Genomic DNA, 16,465 nt, shown 5'->3' with positions numbered 1-16,465 from the left:
CAGAAGGCTAAAGGCACGGCACGAGTTTACCGTGGCCGACAGCCCGTGGATAAATGGGAGCGTAGAGCGAGCAAATCGAGATATTATACAAGTTCTTCGTGTGTTGTGCCTTGAGTACAAGATAGACATACACGACTGGACGTTCTTCTTGCCGCTACTGCAATCCAGCCTGAACCACACACCGGTGCCCTCATTAGGCAACCGGGCGCCAGTTGAATTGTTCTGTGGGCTACCACTGCCATCACCTTTAACATTGTGCATGGACAAACGACAAAAAGAACTACTGGAGATACCTGTACACCCTCCAGCCGTATCAACTTGGTTGGGGAATTTTAGGAAAAGTATTCGTGACCTGCACAAGCCAATGACACAGGAACGTGAACGGCAGACAGTGCGCAACCAACGAGCCCAACGGCCTGCTCGCTCTCCAAACTTTGATGTGGGAGACTTTGTGCTGCGGTCGAGAGTAGACCAAAAGCACTACGAAAAGCTGTTAGTCACCTGGGTGGGACCTTACCAGGTAGTACGAGCAGACAAACACTATTTCGCTGTTCTTCATCTATTGACAGGGGAGGAGGTGGATGTTCACCCGTCCCGCTTGAAGTTCTACGCCGATCACTCACTACAAGTTACCGAAGAGCTTCGGAACCACATCGCCGCCCAAGGACTGATGCTGTCGGTGGCCGAGCTCAAAGAAGCTCGGTGGAACAAAGCCAAAAAGGACTATGAAGTCCTGGTGAGTTGGAAAGGACTTGAGTCGATCGAAGGCTCCTGGGAAGTATCAAAGCAGCTCAGTACGGACATACCTGTTCTGCTAACACAATTTGCGTCTCGATCGAACGACAGACGGTTCGAGCGGCATGTTGCTGCACAAATCAAACCAAAGCCGAGGCCTACAGATCGGTCACAACTGAAAGCATAACAGAACTTGCAAACAGACATTTACGAGTGATGAAGACTTTGGGAGGGCAGTGTAGTGGAGAGCTTTAACCGAACAAGTCTCCATCCACTCGCAGGGCATCGCATAAGTGCGATGCCGAGCTGGCGACTACTTAGGAGTTAGGAAACCACTCGAGAGCCTACAGGCGGTTCTTGAGAGTAAGAGGACAGAACAGAATCTACACATTAGGACTCACAATAGACTTGGGTTCACCAGGAAGCGCCAGCTTCCCTAGCAGAGTGTTATTCGTTTGACCTACTACAAGGACTGTGGATTGGTATGACTGCTGGCAACGTCTTAGCCTTAAGTGTGATGGCTGTGCTCATGCAGTTTTATTGGAACTGGGATGGCCTAGCGGATGATGCCCAGACACGCACTGATCTGTAGGTGTAGCGATCCTTACATGGAGATCAATAACGGTACTTCATATTCGAGTTTAAAACGAGATTACATACAGAAATATCTGCAAGTAGCAATAGAATAACAACTATTAAATTAATAGTTCTGAAGTAAAAGAAAATATTGATTCCTGAAAACTTCCGTAATAATTTTGCAAGAAATAGCAATAAGTTTAGGAGCAGATTTTGTTTTCGAGTTAATGGTGTTGACAAGCAAGGGAAAACATCAGATTACGTGACGAAAGCTTCAGCCGACGGCATTATTACTACCGGGTGACCTTATTGGTTCCAGCCGCCGAAAATTATTGGCATGCTGTTAGATCGTATATGTCATTGGGCCAAATTAATTTTCATTACTGTGCTTAAATTTTATTATAAAATTAATGTAGTGAATTCAAATATTTCACAATGGGCATAATTTTCAATAATTCTAAGTGAGGGGCAATTATTTTAAATTATTTACAAGAATTAATGAAAATGAATTAGTTTTATGATTTCAATTTAAAGAGACTAAAATTAATATTCGGTGTGCCGAATTAATCTTCAGTACTGAAAAGCTACCTTGCAATATGCAATAACAACTATCAACAAGAAACTTGTTGTTATGAACGACTAACCTTCACGGAACTATTCCAGAACAGTATCATTTGTTATGTCGTATTCGACATCTTCGCAAGGGCAGCGAACACTGACTGAGGCTGTGCCAACAACTCTGACGGAGTGTCAAACTCCACGACACGACCAGCGTCCATCACGGCGATCTTGTCGCAATGCATGATCGTGTTGATACGGTGCGCGATGACCAGCACCGTCTTGTCCTTGAACGTCTCCTTGATGGTCGTCTGGATGAGTGCGTCGGTGGCTGTATCCACATTAGCCGTGGCCTCGTCCAGCACCACCACCTTACTGTCCTTGAGCAGTGCACGACCGATGCAGATGAGCTGACGTTGACCCACTGACAGGTTGTCTCCACCTTCTGCCACCTCGAAGTCGAGGCCAGCTCCCCAGCATCGCAGACTATCAGCCATGTGAACCTGTTTGAGTACGTTCCAGATACGCTCATCCGAATACTCGTGGAACGGGTCGAGGTTTTCACGAAGGGGTCCGCTGAAGAGCACGGGGTCCTGCGGGATGATGGCGAGGCTACGTCGGAGTTCACGGAGGTTAATAGTAGCGATATCGACATCGTCGATGAATACACGTCCGCTGTCGAAGTCGCAGATACGGAAGAGCGCAACCATAAGCGAAGATTTCCCAGCTCCGGTACGTCCACAGATACCAACTTTCTCACCGGCAGCGACGCTCATATCAACACCTTTGAGTACAAGTTGAAGTTCTGGTCGGTAACGTAGGCAAAGTCCCTCGAACCGAACTGCACCACTCCACGGCCAAGAGTGACCTGATCCAGCATTCATCTGGTGACTACCAGCTACCAGATCGTCAATCTGCTCGCCGCCATCATCTTCGCGCTCGATTTCGCGGAAGAAAAGTAGTCGCTCCACGCTCGTTGTCGCGTTATCAACACGATCCACAGAGCGCATAACCCACTGAATGACCGACGTGAGCATAAGCGCATACGTTAGTGACAGCCCTGACGTCATTGAGCCGATTTCGCCGCGTGTAGCCACCAGATACAGCGTGACGACGAAGATGATGACCACGGACATGAGATCTAGACGCGTTGCAAGCCAGCGACTAGCAGACCAGTACGTCAAGTACATGTTTGCATTCGTATCTACAACTTGGCGGTTGCGCGCAGAGAATTCCCTCTCCATACGGAACGCACGGATCGTCGGAAGTCCCGACAGAGTCTCGCTAAACAGATTGTAAACCGGAGTGCGTGTGATGCCTTCCAGTCGCTTGAGTTCACGTGAGGTTTTCTTAAAGTATTGCCCCGTCATGACGAAGATAATGAAGAGAGGAATGTAGGAGATCCCAATCCAATACGACGCAAAAGCCGAGACCACCAATGAGCCGAGAGCCATTGATACGTTTTGGAAGAAAAGCTGGTACTCCAATGGCAACGTTGTATCCATTTGGTCCAAATCATTTGAAAACCGGTTCAGAATCTGTCCGATCGGAGTCACATCGAAATACCGAGTTACAGGAGCACGTAACACGCGACGGAATAGCTCGTCGTGCATGTGTTGTGACGAACGCATGCACGACTCGATCATCATAACTCCACGTATCAAAGTCAGGATTGAGCACAGCACGATAAGCCCGAGATACCACATGCCGAACGTCGTTCCAGAGTACGTCGGGTCCACTTCGCGTCGAGGCATGTTGCGAGCCCAATGACCAGGCCACCAATCCACTGTGGTCCGCGCACCTTGACCCACACAATACATGATACTGATCACTAGCACCACCATCCAGCCATTAACCCCAGTCTCGTCAAAATACGCCTTGTAGACGTGCGCTCCAACCGTGCCTTTGACACGATCTTCAGCGCGAATCAAACGACATGCTGAAGCTTTCTCGACTTCAATGACTTCTTCCTTTTCAGCTTGAACATCCTCAACGTCCTCACTTTTTCTTGTCTCTGGCGATTCAGTAGCTGTCTTACCGTCTTCGGACTCGACCACAGACTTGTGATCAGTGTGTTCTGATGCTAGGGACGGGAATTCCGCCAGTACATTTGCATACGAGCCATGACCGACGATAGCGCCATCGTGCATAACCACAATCTGGTCGGCATGTGCCAAGAGATCGTAGTGGCTATTCAACACCAGCAACCGAGTCTGATCGCCTGCCATACCAACGATACACTTGTCGAAAATCGCATGAGCTACGTGGGGATCCACAGCACTCAACGGATCATCCAAAATCAGCACATCCGTCCCTGTCCGGTACATCGCACGAGCGATAGCCACTCGAGCTTTCTGACCGCCACTCAAGTTGATGCCACGTTCACCAATCTCCGTCGAGTCTCCGTTGGGTAGAGCTTTCAGGTCCATTGCCAGTTGTGACGCATCCAGTATCTGTTCGTATCGTTCAGCATCGTAGTCTTGCTCGAACAGAATGTTATCACGCAGAGTTGCATTGCGGATCCAGGTGTCTTGGCTAACATACGCCACGCGTCCACCGATTTCCAGCACACCAGACGTGCGCGACATCTCACCAAGAAGAGCACTAAGGAGACTAGACTTACCAGACCCAACCTTACCCACAATCATCACCAGTGAACCACGCTCGATTTCCAAGTTGATCCCTTCAAGTTTGAAGCCACTGTTAATGTTGCTTTGGGTGTCTTCGCTCTCTGTTGCTGCCACTACAACCTCTGTTTGTGAGGTGGTAGGCCACTCAAAGTTGGCGTTGCGGATGGAAATTCGCCCGTGGCCGATCGATGAACCGTAAACATCATTAGTACTAGCAAGTAGTGGAGACTTGGCCGTGGGTGTGCTACCTTCTGGCAGAAAAAATGGCTGGGTGTCTATCTCGGCACTAGCGAGGAAAGCATCCAAACGAGCGTACGAGATCTTGGCCTTGAAGATGCCCGCGACGGCCTGAGGAAGTTGATTCAGCGCCGTTCGGCAAATGTTGACCATGGCCACAAGCGTGAACGCCTCCACGACTGTAATAGTGTGATGAATGAGCACGTAGATGCCCAACGTAACACCGGAGACGAAGCTTGGCGTGAGGAACAGCATGACCGTATTGACGACCTGGTACATGTGGAACTTCCGTAACAAACTCACCTCCTTCACTCGAAGTTTCTCCACGCGTTGGGCCAATGATTCCTCCCACGCGTAGAACTTCATAACGCGAATACCTTGCAGCGCTTCAGACGTAACTTTAACACGCTCGTCAATAACCTTGAGTAGTTTCTTCTGGAAGTCAGCAATGCGACGTCCTTGCTTGGCCGAAATGGCCATCACGACGGCCAGCACAACTGCTCCTCCAAGAGCTGAGTAGAAATCGAAGAGAATGCCGATAAGCACAACCGAGATAATGAATGATAGCGGACCCATAAACAGCCACGGGCCCTGGATCATCAGCAAGAACACCCGCTCCGTGTCGACGCTCATGAGCGTCAGCACCTCGCCGGTCGTGTAATCCTGTCGCGCGGCACTCGACAACTTCAAGGCCTTATCGAACACGAGCGACATGGTCAAGGACCGCATGTTGGCACCTATACGCGACGCCGAGAAGAAGACGTAGTTGAGTGCACACACGGCCACGAGCGAGCTGAGCGTCATCATGACCATTAACCAGTAGCCACTGGAGATATGAAACAGGTTCTCTTCCTCATTCAGGAACTGGAGAATAGCCTGCGCCACGTACGACTGCAGAGCCAACGCGACCACGTACAACACGCAGGTTATCAACACGAACGTGAGTTCGGTCTGGAACGTCCGTGCGTACGCCACAGCTAGTGGCGATAAATTGAACCAGTGCCGACGGTTTGGCTCGTACACTTGCCGGAATCGTTTCTCGAGCGATTCGCACGCATCACCCGAGCAAATGGGCCACACGTCCTCCTTCTCGAGCACGCGTCGAGCTCCCAGTGATACCATGGGCTGAATCCATTGAGCCAGGATGATGGAGGGCAGCGACGCAGTGGCCAACGGGTTCGGCTGGTGGCTGAATGGCGTCGACGGCTTGGCCCGCGGCGTTGCCGGCGACTCATGGTAGCTCCGGTCTTTCCCCTCGTCCATCGTCCAGCAGTGACGAGGTCGCTGCAAATCGAGGAACGACACAAAGGACGGCCAGCCAAACGCACACTCAACACGCACGTGAGACCGTCCATCTCGAACCTTTTACGGATGACACGCGAGCGTCGAGATAGTGGACCTTGGTATCACCAAAATGCGTTATAGCACGCAGCAACTGATGGGGACGGCATCTCTATTTGCTGTGGGTGGGTTATTGCTCGAGTCCTCCATGCCTACTATCCTATTCTTCCAAAACGTTAACTGCTAAGTGTTGACCCTACTTCATCTTGCTCACCAGTGCCTTGTACGCGTCCTGGATCTTCTTGCGGTCTCCCGTCGCGACCTGTTCCGTGTACGGGCCTGCGAGTTCAGGCGGACAGCCCAGCGACGGCAGGAACACGTCGCGCAGGAACGTCAGGTACTCGATGCCCAGCGAGGCCACCAGAACGGCCTGCATGTTGACGATCTCCTTGACAGCCAGCATCGTCTGCATGTCGTCGATGTCGAAGTGACGCATCTTGGTCACGGCGAACATGGCGCTCGTAAAGTCCTGTACGGCAATCTGCGTGAACCGCGCTTTGCCGTCGACGGACAGTTCGGCGTGGAGTTCGGCGCGCAAAGCCACGGACGCGGCCGACGTGGCTGCCGTGGTCGCGCCGGACGCCTCACTCGCCGGCGACGGAGCCATTCCGTTGCCGATCCAGCGCTCAACCAGCATACTGCCAATCGAGAAGCACGCGCGGTTAATGTTGGCGTCCTGCACCTCGGCACAGCCCTCCAGCACGAGACGCAGCATGTTTTCCAGCTGCGTGACGTTCTGCGCGCTGATCAGCACGGCGTCCAGGCCGTGCGTGACCAGGTGCAGCAGGAACGTGTATAGATACTTCTGTGTGGCTTCACGTTCGAGCTGCGGTGCGTCCTTCGTCTCGCTGTTGGTCAGTGCAGTGCGTTCCGGCATCAACGCACACAAGTGCTGTACGAACGGCAGCGTCGTCTTGTCCAGAAATCTGCCCAAAGCCTGTTTGTGCTTGATAATAAGCTGGTCCACCAGTTGCACGACCTCCACCACTTCGGGCTGTTCGCAGCCCATCATAAGCGTCTGCAGAGTCTCCTGTACGTTGCCCAAAAAGTGTTCACGGTCGAGCACCGTCGTCAAGCGATGCAATGTAAAAATCACCTTGGAGCGCACGCGCGGCGTACGGGGCAGTGCGCGCAGCACGCACGCCGCGGCCGTGAGCACCTGTGTGAACGTTTCCTGGTGGTTCTCCATGCAGTCTGTGCCCTTGAACGCCTTCAGCACGTGGGCGATGGCGTTCAGGTGGGACGCGCAGCGTTGGGTGACATACTCTTCATCAGTCAGCGTACCACTCGCCAACTCATTGAGAGTCGTGTTCAAGCCCTGCAGGAGCGGGTCCAACACGGCGATCGTGTACCGGTATCGTAGCTGTTTGGCGTTCATGCCTGTCTCCTCTGGTGGGAGCACGAGCGAGGCAATAATTTGGCCAGCAAGCTCGAACAGGTACAACTGATCCTCGTACGCTAGATACGTTGGGTTGTTCTTGCTAGCTAGCTCTTGACGCTCGTTGGGAATCGCAAGACGCGGCTGCAACGCGGTGAGGATACTGGACGCGTGAGGGTTAACCGAGGCTCCGATAGCCTTCACAAGACGCAAGCACAGGTAACACACACGAGAGCGCACGTGCGCGGCCGGGTGTGCCAGTCCGCGTGGGCCGAACATCATCTCCAGTACTGCGGGGATCAACGCTGATTCATTCTGCAATACTTTACTGTATCGCACGGCCAAGTCATAGTAAGTAAGCAACACGGACGGGTGCAGCACGGCCGCGCTGTTAGACGCGGCGAGCATACTGCTGTGAATCTGGACGACCATGAGGGAAAGCGGACTCGTTGGTTCGTTAAAAGGAGTAGCCACGGCCTTCAAAGGCGCAATTCCCTCCTTGAATCGATGAACAAGAGACAAGAAGCTCTCGAGGTCACGTGGATCAATCTCAGCGAACTGTCCCGGCAGATTTTGAGCCAAATTCGTGAGGAAAGCAAGCGTGTCGTGCGGACGCTGGCGAATAATGTTGAGGAAAATAGTGTACTGACTGCGTCGGTATTCTTCGAACTCTGCAACGTCCGAGTCCGAGTCCTCCGGGAACCGCGTCTGTCGATAAATTCCATGTAAAATCTGAGGGATATACTCCGACGGCCTGAATACTTCCGCTTCGCTCTGAGGCTTACCGGCAGCCTGTGTCTCGGTACGAAGCAACGCGCCACCCACTGCGTTCACGATCTCAAAAACTTCTTCAGACACGTCCTTTGATTCATGGGCAAAGAGTTCCCAAACAAGCGGCATAAGCTGGCACAGCATCGCCCCGCTGGCCTGAAGCAGGTCGGCCCGGTTCGTGTGACGGAAAGCGTCCATGCACGTCACGAGCTCCACACCTACTGAGTTGATTACTTCGCCAATTTCCTCGGCAAACTCATCGTCCTCGCGGATCGGCAACGCGGCCAGCATCTCCAGTATCTGTAGCTGCTGTAGCATGGCCAGCTTCTTCTCCGGCGTCATACCCTTGTCAATAACCTCGAACACGCAGTTGGCCGCTTGACAGCGGAACGTCTCGCTCTCACGCAACAGCTTAATAAGCAATGGCCATAACGTATCGTTCACCACGAGGCCGATATCCACCCAGCTGATGTATCTCTTGAGTGTTTCCAGTGCACTCGCACTCAACTGACGCATGACGTCGCTCGCGTCTGCATTTACCAGCACGCGCGCGATGGCGTCAAAGCTCTCACGCATGCAGGATCCTTCGCGCATGGCGTCCTTAATCCTCATATTGTGCGCAGCCTCCTGTTGCGTTCTCTGTGCGTCGAATTCGACGATCTCTTCGTTGATGGCCAGCAAAATACGAAAGTACATCTCCACAATAGACGCGCCTTGAGGCAGGAGCGCTAATAACTCCGTAAAGGCCGTCGGCCAGCGGTCCGGGTAGTCTCTTTTAATGAGTAGGGTGATGACGACGGCCAGTTTGGTCTTGAGGAAGGGCGACTTGCTCTCCACGTAGGCCACATGGCTCTGCAACCAGGCCAACAGCTCCACGCGGACCGCCAGAGCCACATCATCGGCAACACCTTTGGCCAGCGCCTCCTGTAGAGCTTGCAATGCGTAGAACTTGACCTGCTCGTGTTCCGAATGTTCGAAGAGCCTCAACTCGGCACGCCAACCGTCCGCCTGGGCCTTGACGGCGTTGCAGAAGCTCTCGGCCTGAAGCTTGAGCGTCTGTGCTTGTTGATCTGCAGGGCTGGCACTCGCGTACTCGAAGGCGATTAGTACTGCCCGCTCGAACTCACCCACGTCCGCCATGCTGGAACTAGATAGATAAGGTCGCTTCAGAGAGGCTTTCGATGGTAAGATGAGGACGTTGGGAAGTGACCAGGGGTGCAATGCGGAGAGAAGACGCTGGCGAAGACGATGAACGTAGTGGCCCAGTCAACACCCGCCTGGAGAACGCGCTGGACGAGGGCGTAGGTCGGATCGGAGCAGCAGCAAGTGCTCGCCACCAAAAACCGTAGACCTTTCCGATACAATTTCCAAGTAAAATATGCCTGTTCTCAATTGGTTGATGAAACATTAACCTATCTTTTTGATTGGCTCGTCTTCAAATGGCTACATTCAGCTTAGAAGATGGCTACATTTGTGATTTTTACGAACGACGACAAGTTGCCTTTTTTTTATCGTGAGATTTGTTTGTGCATTCCTCTCTGCATTACTCAATTGGCCAGGAACACGAGAGCTTGCAATCCTTCGCGGCCTCATGGCTGGCAACGACGGCCACTATGTGGAATCTTCGCCCACCAACTCCACCAATTTCATTGCGAAGCCATCTCGTACTCAATTCAGCCAAGTACCCAATCCGTTAGCCAAAGCTTCAATTCCATCAATTGCATTGGCGCAATGGATGCAGCCAATGATCTCACTAGGATCTCGACAAGTTTTGGAGCTCGACGACATGTGGCCCGTATGTCCTTCAGACGCCTGCGAGTCACTCGAAACACGCTTCAAGCGACACTATGAACCTCATCGATCTCACGTTTTTGGACTCTCACCCGTGTTCGTGGCGTATATGAAGACGTTCCAAGTGCAGATCACAGTTGTGTTCATGGGCTGCGTCGTATACGTGCTGGCTTTAGGGCTGCAGACCTACGTGACGAAAGCGCTGTTGGAATTCCTGAACGGCGAGGAGAATGGGTTCGGTATCGAAGATGGCTACTGGCTTGTAGCCATGATGACCGGTAGCTCGCTTGTGGCTGTGTGTGCATTGAACTATCTTTTCTTCGTGGCGTCACGTATTGGAACGAATATGCGCTCGTTGACAATGTCGCTGGTGTATGAGAAGGCGTTAAGACTCTCGAGTGCAGCGAGACAGGAGTATACGACCGGAGAGATCTTAACACTCATGAGTGTCGATACAGAGCGTGTGTTTACTGCGATGGTGCAGGGTCCATGGCTCGTTATGGGGCCGTTAGCGTTTATGGTGTCCTGTATACTGATTGGATTTCTATTTGACCTCTATTCAGCGCTGGCTGGTGCAGTGGTACTCATAGCCGTTATGGTTATCTCTATTCAACAAGGAGACCGTATCGCTGAACTGCAAAGGCGGCTGCTAAGAGTTATCGATGAACGTGTTAAGGTTACATCCGAGACGTTACAGGGTATCCGTGTTATGAAGTTCTACGCGTGGGAAGATTCTCTAGCTCAACGCGTGGAGAAACTTCGAGTTAAGGAAGTGAGTTTGTTACGGAAGTTCCACTCATACCAGGTCGTGAATACGGTCATGCTCTTCATCACTCCGACGTTCCTATCTGGCGCTACATTGGGAGTGTATGTGTTAATTAACCATACCATAACGGTGGTGGAGGCGTTCACGCTCGTCGCTATGGTTAACATCAGTCGCGCTGCACTGAATCAACTTCCACTAGCTATCGGAGGCTTGTCGAAGGCCAAGATCGCATACACTCGAATTGACGCGTTCCTCTCTAGCAGCGAAGTTTCAACGATAACGGTTAAAGATACAGCCGATCGAGGTCGTATTTCGATCCGAGAGGGGGTGTTTGAATGGCCTGGAAACCCGACAGTGAGCGACATTATCGTGGTGACACCAGCACTTGAAGAAACTGACGACGACAACCTTGATAAGGCTGCGTTTTTCTCCATTGACACGCCCAAAGTGGAGAACAATGAAATTGAAAACCCGGCATTATTCCAAGCACAACATGAGGTTAAACAAGGCTTCCAGCTTCGTGGTGTGAATCTAGAGATCGAGTCTGGATCGCTGGTCATGATTGTCGGAACGGTAGGCGCAGGTAAATCCAGTCTCATTAACGCCATCCTTGGTGGCATGCCACGAACCACCGGTGTGCTGGAAATCGGTGGACGCGTGGCGTATGTTAGCCAAGACACCTGGATCCGCAATGCAACTCTGCGTGATAACATTCTGTTCGAGCAAGACTACGATGCTGAACGATACGAACAGGTACTGGATGCGTCACAACTGGCAATGGATCTGAAAGCTCTACCCAACGGAGACTCGACGGAGATTGGTGAACGTGGCATCAACTTGAGTGGCGGTCAGAAGGCTCGAGTGGCTATCGCTCGTGCGATGTACCGGGCAGGGACGGATGTGCTGATTTTGGATGATCCGTTGAGTGCTGTGGATCCCCACGTAGCTCATGCGATTTTCGACAAGTGTATCGCTGGTATGGCAGGCGATCAGACTCGGTTGCTGGTGTTGAATAGCCACTATGATCTGCTGGATAGAGCTGATCACATTGTGATGATGAATGACGGCGTGATTGTTGCGCAAGGATCGTATCAAGACGTACTTACCCAATTCCCGCACTTAGGAGCGCCCATTACCACAATTAAGGAGGATACTGTTGAACCTGTTTCTTCAACTGGGAATGACATCGACACAATTAAACAGGATCAAGTCATTGGCAAACGGACAGATGAAGCCCAAAGCACCGTGAAAGCAGAGACGGAGAAGCAGGACAAAGCTGGGCGTTTAATTCGGGCCGAAGACCGAGTGAAAGGGAAGGTTGGTGGACGTGTGTACAAGACCTACTTCGACGAAACTGGTTTCAATGGATTGGTCGTTATCTTCGTGATTGTCGCTGCTTATTGCGCTGGTCAAGCTGCACGAACGGTTGTTGACTGGTGGCCGGGGCATTGGGCTCGCAACATGCCTCGCCGAGGGGTGGACCCGACGTATTCGAACACCACATTCGGTATGTGGTATCTCGGGTTTCTTGCGCTTTGCACAGTGTTATCCTTTGGTCGCGCGTTGATGATCATCGAGTCGTGTGTTCGATCGTCGCGAAATATGCACGACGAGCTCTTCCGACGCGTTTTAAAGGCCCCCGTAACGCGATACTTCGACGTGACTCCTATGGGTCAAATATTGAACCGCTTCTCGAACGATCTAGACCAAATGGACTCGATTCTGCCTCAAGAGTACCAGTTACTCCTTCAAAACGTGTCGCTGGCTTTCGGTGCGCTGATCGTCTCGGCATTCGCTTCATACTGGATTGGCGTTGCGTATATCCCCATCTTCCTCATTTTCCTCTACATCGGACAATATTTCAAGAAATCTTCGCGAGAAATTAAGCGGCTCGAGGGCATCACACGAACGCCAGTGTACAATCTCTTCGGCGAAACTCTGTCGGGTCTCGATACGATTCGCGCGTTTCGTATGAACGAGAATTTCACCAAACAGAATCGACGAGTGGTGGATGTTAACGCAAATTTGTACTTGACGTACTGGGCTGCCAGTCGATGGCTGGCCACTCGACTTGACTTTCTGTCGGTCGCGATCATATTTATTGTCTCGCTGTACCTCGTAGCTACCGCCGGGTCGGTTGGATCGTTGACGTCTGGGCTCTCACTCACGTATTCGCTCATGTTGACATCGATGGTGCAGTGGGTTATGCGTAGTGTGGATCGCACAGACAACGCCATGACGAGTGTGGAAAGACTGCTGTCCTTCCGTCAGATTGAAAACGAAGGCGACGAGGGTAAACATGTTGATGAATTGCTCGAGCACGGTTTAGCTGGAATAGCGAAGTCGTGGCCGTCTCGAGGAGCTATTCGGTTCGACCACCTATGTCTGCGATACCGACCAGAACTTCCACTTGTACTCAAAGGTGTTGATATGGACGTCGCTGCCGGTGAGAAAGTCGGTATCTGTGGACGCACCGGAGCTGGGAAATCTTCGCTAATGGTCGCGCTCTTCCGTATCTGCGACTTCGACAGCGGACGTGTATTCATCGACGATGTTGATATCGCTACTATTAACCTCCGTGAACTCCGACGTAGCCTCGCCATCATCCCGCAGGACCCCGTGCTCTTCAGCGGACCCCTTCGTGAAAACCTCGACCCGTTCCACGAGTACTCGGATGAGCGTATCTGGAACGTACTCAAACAGGTTCACATGGCTGATAGTCTGCGACGCTGGGGAGCTGGTCTTGACTTCGAGGTGGCAGAAGGTGGAGACAACCTGTCAGTGGGTCAACGTCAGCTCATCTGTATCGGTCGCGCACTGCTCAAGGACAGTAAGGTGGTGGTGCTGGACGAGGCCACGGCTAATGTGGATACAGCTACAGACGCACTCATCCAGACGACCATCAAGGAGACGTTCGAGGACAAGACGGTGCTAATCATCGCGCACCGTATCAACACGATCATGCATTGCGACAAGATCGCCGTGATGGACGCTGGTCGTGTCGTGGAGTTTGACACTCCGTCAGAGTTGTTGGCACAGCCTCAGTCAGTGTTTGCAGCGTTAGCAAAGCGATCTGGTACAGTTTAAAAGAATTAGAGTCTTTACAGTTCACACTTTTTGAAAAATTTGAAGCTGTTACCATGTTGTCCTGTTACAAATTCGTGCGTGTCTGAGCATCGTCCGCCAGTCTATCCCAGTTCCAGTAAAACCGCATGAGCACAGCCATCACACACACGGCCAAGACGTTGCCTGCAGTCATACCAATCCACAGTCCTTCGACACCTAGGTCGCACTGGAAGGCTAGTAGGGCTCCAAATGGAACTCCGAATAGATAGTACGCCACCGCGTTCGCGATCGCAGCAGATTTCTGCTTACCCGCGCCACGGAAAACTCCTTGCGTCACAGCATTCAGTCCGTCAACGATCTTCTGGGGCGACATAAGCGCCATCACCCTAGCAGCTAGATCAGCGCTTTTACCTTTGTCCAGGAACAGGAGAGGGATGTAGTCACTCAGTCCAAGCGTGAGCCCCGCAAAGAACAACGTAACGATCAGTGTGATCACCAGTGCAACGTTACGAACCATCTTGGCCTTCTTCGGCATGTTGGCTCCAAGACAATTACCCACTCGAATGTTAGCTGCTACCGAGAGACCAGCAAATGTCGTATACACCAGCATATCGACGTTGACCAACACGGAATGCGCCGCGACTGCAACAACACTATCGGGCAGCAACCCTGCTAGGATAGTAAGGGCTTCAAAAGCCCACATTTCCATACCAAGCATCAGCATTCCAGGCACACCAAGTCGCAGAAAGAGGCGCACGTATCGAATCGCAGCTTTGAAATCCCATGGATGACACCACCACTGCTTCAAATGGTGCGGACGCCACACGAGTAGTAGCGGAAGGACGAAGTTACCCAAACTCCTGCCGATAGCGATGCCGTTGAAGCCAATGGAGGTGTGATAAGCAAGACCATAGCCAGCCGCGACGTTCACTACGTTACCGATCGCAGCGATCGTAACGAGTGGGGTCATGATGTTCTGAGCTTGCAACACTTTGCGAGTAAGTTCGTAGAGGAACAAGCACGGTACGCCCGGCAGCATCCATCGCGAGAATTCTCCAGCATAACTCGCGACCTCTGCGTCTTGGCCCAGCCACTTCAGGATCGGTTCTGTGAAGGCGTTAACGAAGAGCATCGGTATGAGAGTGACGGTGAGTACGATGACTCCAGTCTGGAAGTAGATGCCGATCTTTTCGTATCGTTTGGCCCCATGGGCTTGCGAACAGAGTGTGTCTAGTGCTGATGCGAGTCCGAGCCCGACAGATAGCGAGGTCATGTTCAATATCTGCACAACAAGGTTGAATCCGATGATCTAAATACCGTAAACAATATATAGACTTCGCTTGTACCGTGATGGAGAATGTTGCAGCGTCGACATAATGCTGAGATTGGGGCGAATCCATGTTTCCAGCGAGAATAATTGACATAAACCCCGGCAAAAATTCAAGAAACGTAGTGATCATCTAACAAAGCGAGTGTAAGAATTAAGTATTTTAGACTTGAAAAGATGGTATACTCACCACGGGGCCAACGAGCTTTACTAGAATCTTGGCTTCATCTTTTGGTTGTGGGTTTGGCTCGTCGAGGCGGTCGAGGTCTTGCTCACTCTGGAGTGAAGGCGTGATGATGCTCACGTAGGATCCACTGTGGATGCTTTTGTCATAATGAGAAAGTCGTTGACTCATTTGCACGAAGAGTGCCGTCTCAACCGCAAAAACGAAAATGATCCGGAATGTACGTTTGGACTTCGTGTGCACGTGATCAACGCGACCTATCGAAATCGTCTGGTTTCACTTGTGAAAACGGCTCGATGGTGACTGTCATCAGATGCACCACGGCATCCACTCATCACTGGTGAGATCGAGCGACATTGATAAGTCAATTCACTCAGCATCTCTATACCAACAACGCAAGGAGCAACCATTTACTATTATCACTTTAAAATCAAGTAAGCTAATAAAAATATTGGCTATATCGGATGGAAGAAGCTTGTCTGAGAAGCGTTTGGTACGTGCAGATGTATACATACAGAGCAACCATAACTTAGTATATCACGAAAACGATATATTATGGCTTATCGTCATTGACATTATTCTCTCAGACTGTTTTTTTTTGCCTGTGGCTTGGCATGCCAGCGATAAAATCTTACACCGTCAGCGTGATGCTCATCCTGATGCATTTTTCGTGGAACTGGGACGATCTTGCAGAATGACGCACGAACACGTACGAATTTTAAAAATTCCAGTGTTTAATTTTACAATTAGTTTTGAGCGCCCCCGATGTCGATGTTAACCATGACGGAGTGCGCCGCGACTGCCACCACACTATCCGGGAGCTAGCCAGCGAGGATCATAAGAGCTTCAAAAACGCACATTCCATACTAAGCATCAGCATTCCAAGTAACCCCAGCTGCAAAAAGAGACCCATGTATCGAGTCGCAGCTTTGAAATCCCATGGTTGGCGCCACCACTTCTGGAGCTGAAACGTGTCTGTCGAAGACGAAAAATAAAATTTTCTCGCTAATACGTGTACTACATATACCCCTCTATCAGTCGAACTTCGGCATGGGAGTGAAGACGAGAGAGTATCGTTGTCGTTATTGCGACTGTACCACCGTCT

At 51.4% G+C, this 16,465-nt stretch overlaps 5 protein-coding genes across 5 annotated transcripts; 2 read left to right on the top strand and 3 right to left on the bottom strand.

Annotated features, from left to right (window-relative positions):
* Positions 1-259: 259 nt before the first annotated feature.
* PPTG_11836 (hypothetical protein) lies at positions 260-922 on the top strand (the record flags this gene model as incomplete). Its single annotated transcript, XM_008907025.1, has 1 exon — positions 260-922. The coding sequence occupies one exon, from the start codon at positions 260-262 to the stop codon at positions 920-922; it is 663 nt and encodes a 220-aa protein (XP_008905273.1).
* Positions 923-1,823: 901 nt separating this feature from the next.
* On the bottom strand, positions 1,824-6,054 carry PPTG_11835 (hypothetical protein). The gene has a single exon (XM_008907024.1). It carries the CDS (start codon positions 5,997-5,999, stop codon positions 1,989-1,991), a length of 4,011 nt encoding a protein of 1,336 aa, XP_008905272.1. The 5' UTR covers positions 6,000-6,054; the 3' UTR covers positions 1,824-1,988.
* A 75-nt stretch (positions 6,055-6,129) lies between these two features.
* On the bottom strand, positions 6,130-9,593 carry PPTG_11834 (hypothetical protein). The gene has a single exon (XM_008907023.1). It carries the CDS (start codon positions 9,364-9,366, stop codon positions 6,274-6,276), a length of 3,093 nt encoding a protein of 1,030 aa, XP_008905271.1. The 5' UTR covers positions 9,367-9,593; the 3' UTR covers positions 6,130-6,273.
* Positions 9,594-9,817: 224 nt separating this feature from the next.
* On the top strand, positions 9,818-13,870 carry PPTG_11833 (hypothetical protein; the record flags this gene model as incomplete). Its single annotated transcript, XM_008907022.1, has 1 exon — positions 9,818-13,870. One exon carries the CDS (start codon positions 9,818-9,820, stop codon positions 13,868-13,870), a length of 4,053 nt encoding a protein of 1,350 aa, XP_008905270.1.
* PPTG_11832 (hypothetical protein) lies at positions 13,828-15,332 on the bottom strand. Its single transcript, XM_008907021.1, has 3 exons — positions 15,196-15,332; positions 13,923-15,131; positions 13,828-13,856 (listed from the first exon to the last, which is right to left on the bottom strand). The coding sequence occupies exons 1-2, from the start codon at positions 15,307-15,309 to the stop codon at positions 13,935-13,937; spliced, it is 1,311 nt and encodes a 436-aa protein (XP_008905269.1). The 5' UTR covers positions 15,310-15,332; the 3' UTR covers positions 13,828-13,856; positions 13,923-13,934.
* Between the last annotated feature and the right edge of the window lie 1,133 nt (positions 15,333-16,465).

Source organism: Phytophthora parasitica (genome assembly GCF_000247585.1).
Source record: "Phytophthora parasitica INRA-310 unplaced genomic scaffold supercont2.25, whole genome shotgun sequence".
In the NCBI taxonomy this organism is placed as follows: domain Eukaryota; phylum Oomycota; class Peronosporomycetes; order Peronosporales; family Peronosporaceae; genus Phytophthora; species Phytophthora nicotianae.
Note: the sequence above shows the minus strand (reverse complement) of the source record. Positions and strands in the feature narration are given on the sequence as shown.

What these genes read in the sequence shown, in the direction of transcription:
- PPTG_11835 (XM_008907024.1), bottom strand. Translation starts at nt 5,999, where the DNA reads ATGGACGAGGGGAAAGACCGGAGCTACCATGAGTCGCCGGCAACGCCG.
- PPTG_11834 (XM_008907023.1), bottom strand. Translation starts at nt 9,366, where the DNA reads ATGGCGGACGTGGGTGAGTTCGAGCGGGCAGTACTAATCGCCTTCGAG.
- PPTG_11832 (XM_008907021.1), bottom strand. Translation starts at nt 15,309, where the DNA reads ATGATCACTACGTTTCTTGAATTTTTGCCGGGGTTTATGTCAATTATT. An exon ending in CTGCAACATTCTCCATCACG is followed by an intron (nt 15,132 to 15,195) that starts GTACAAGCGAAG and finishes CTTGTTGTGCAG; the next exon opens with ATATTGAACATGACCTCGCT.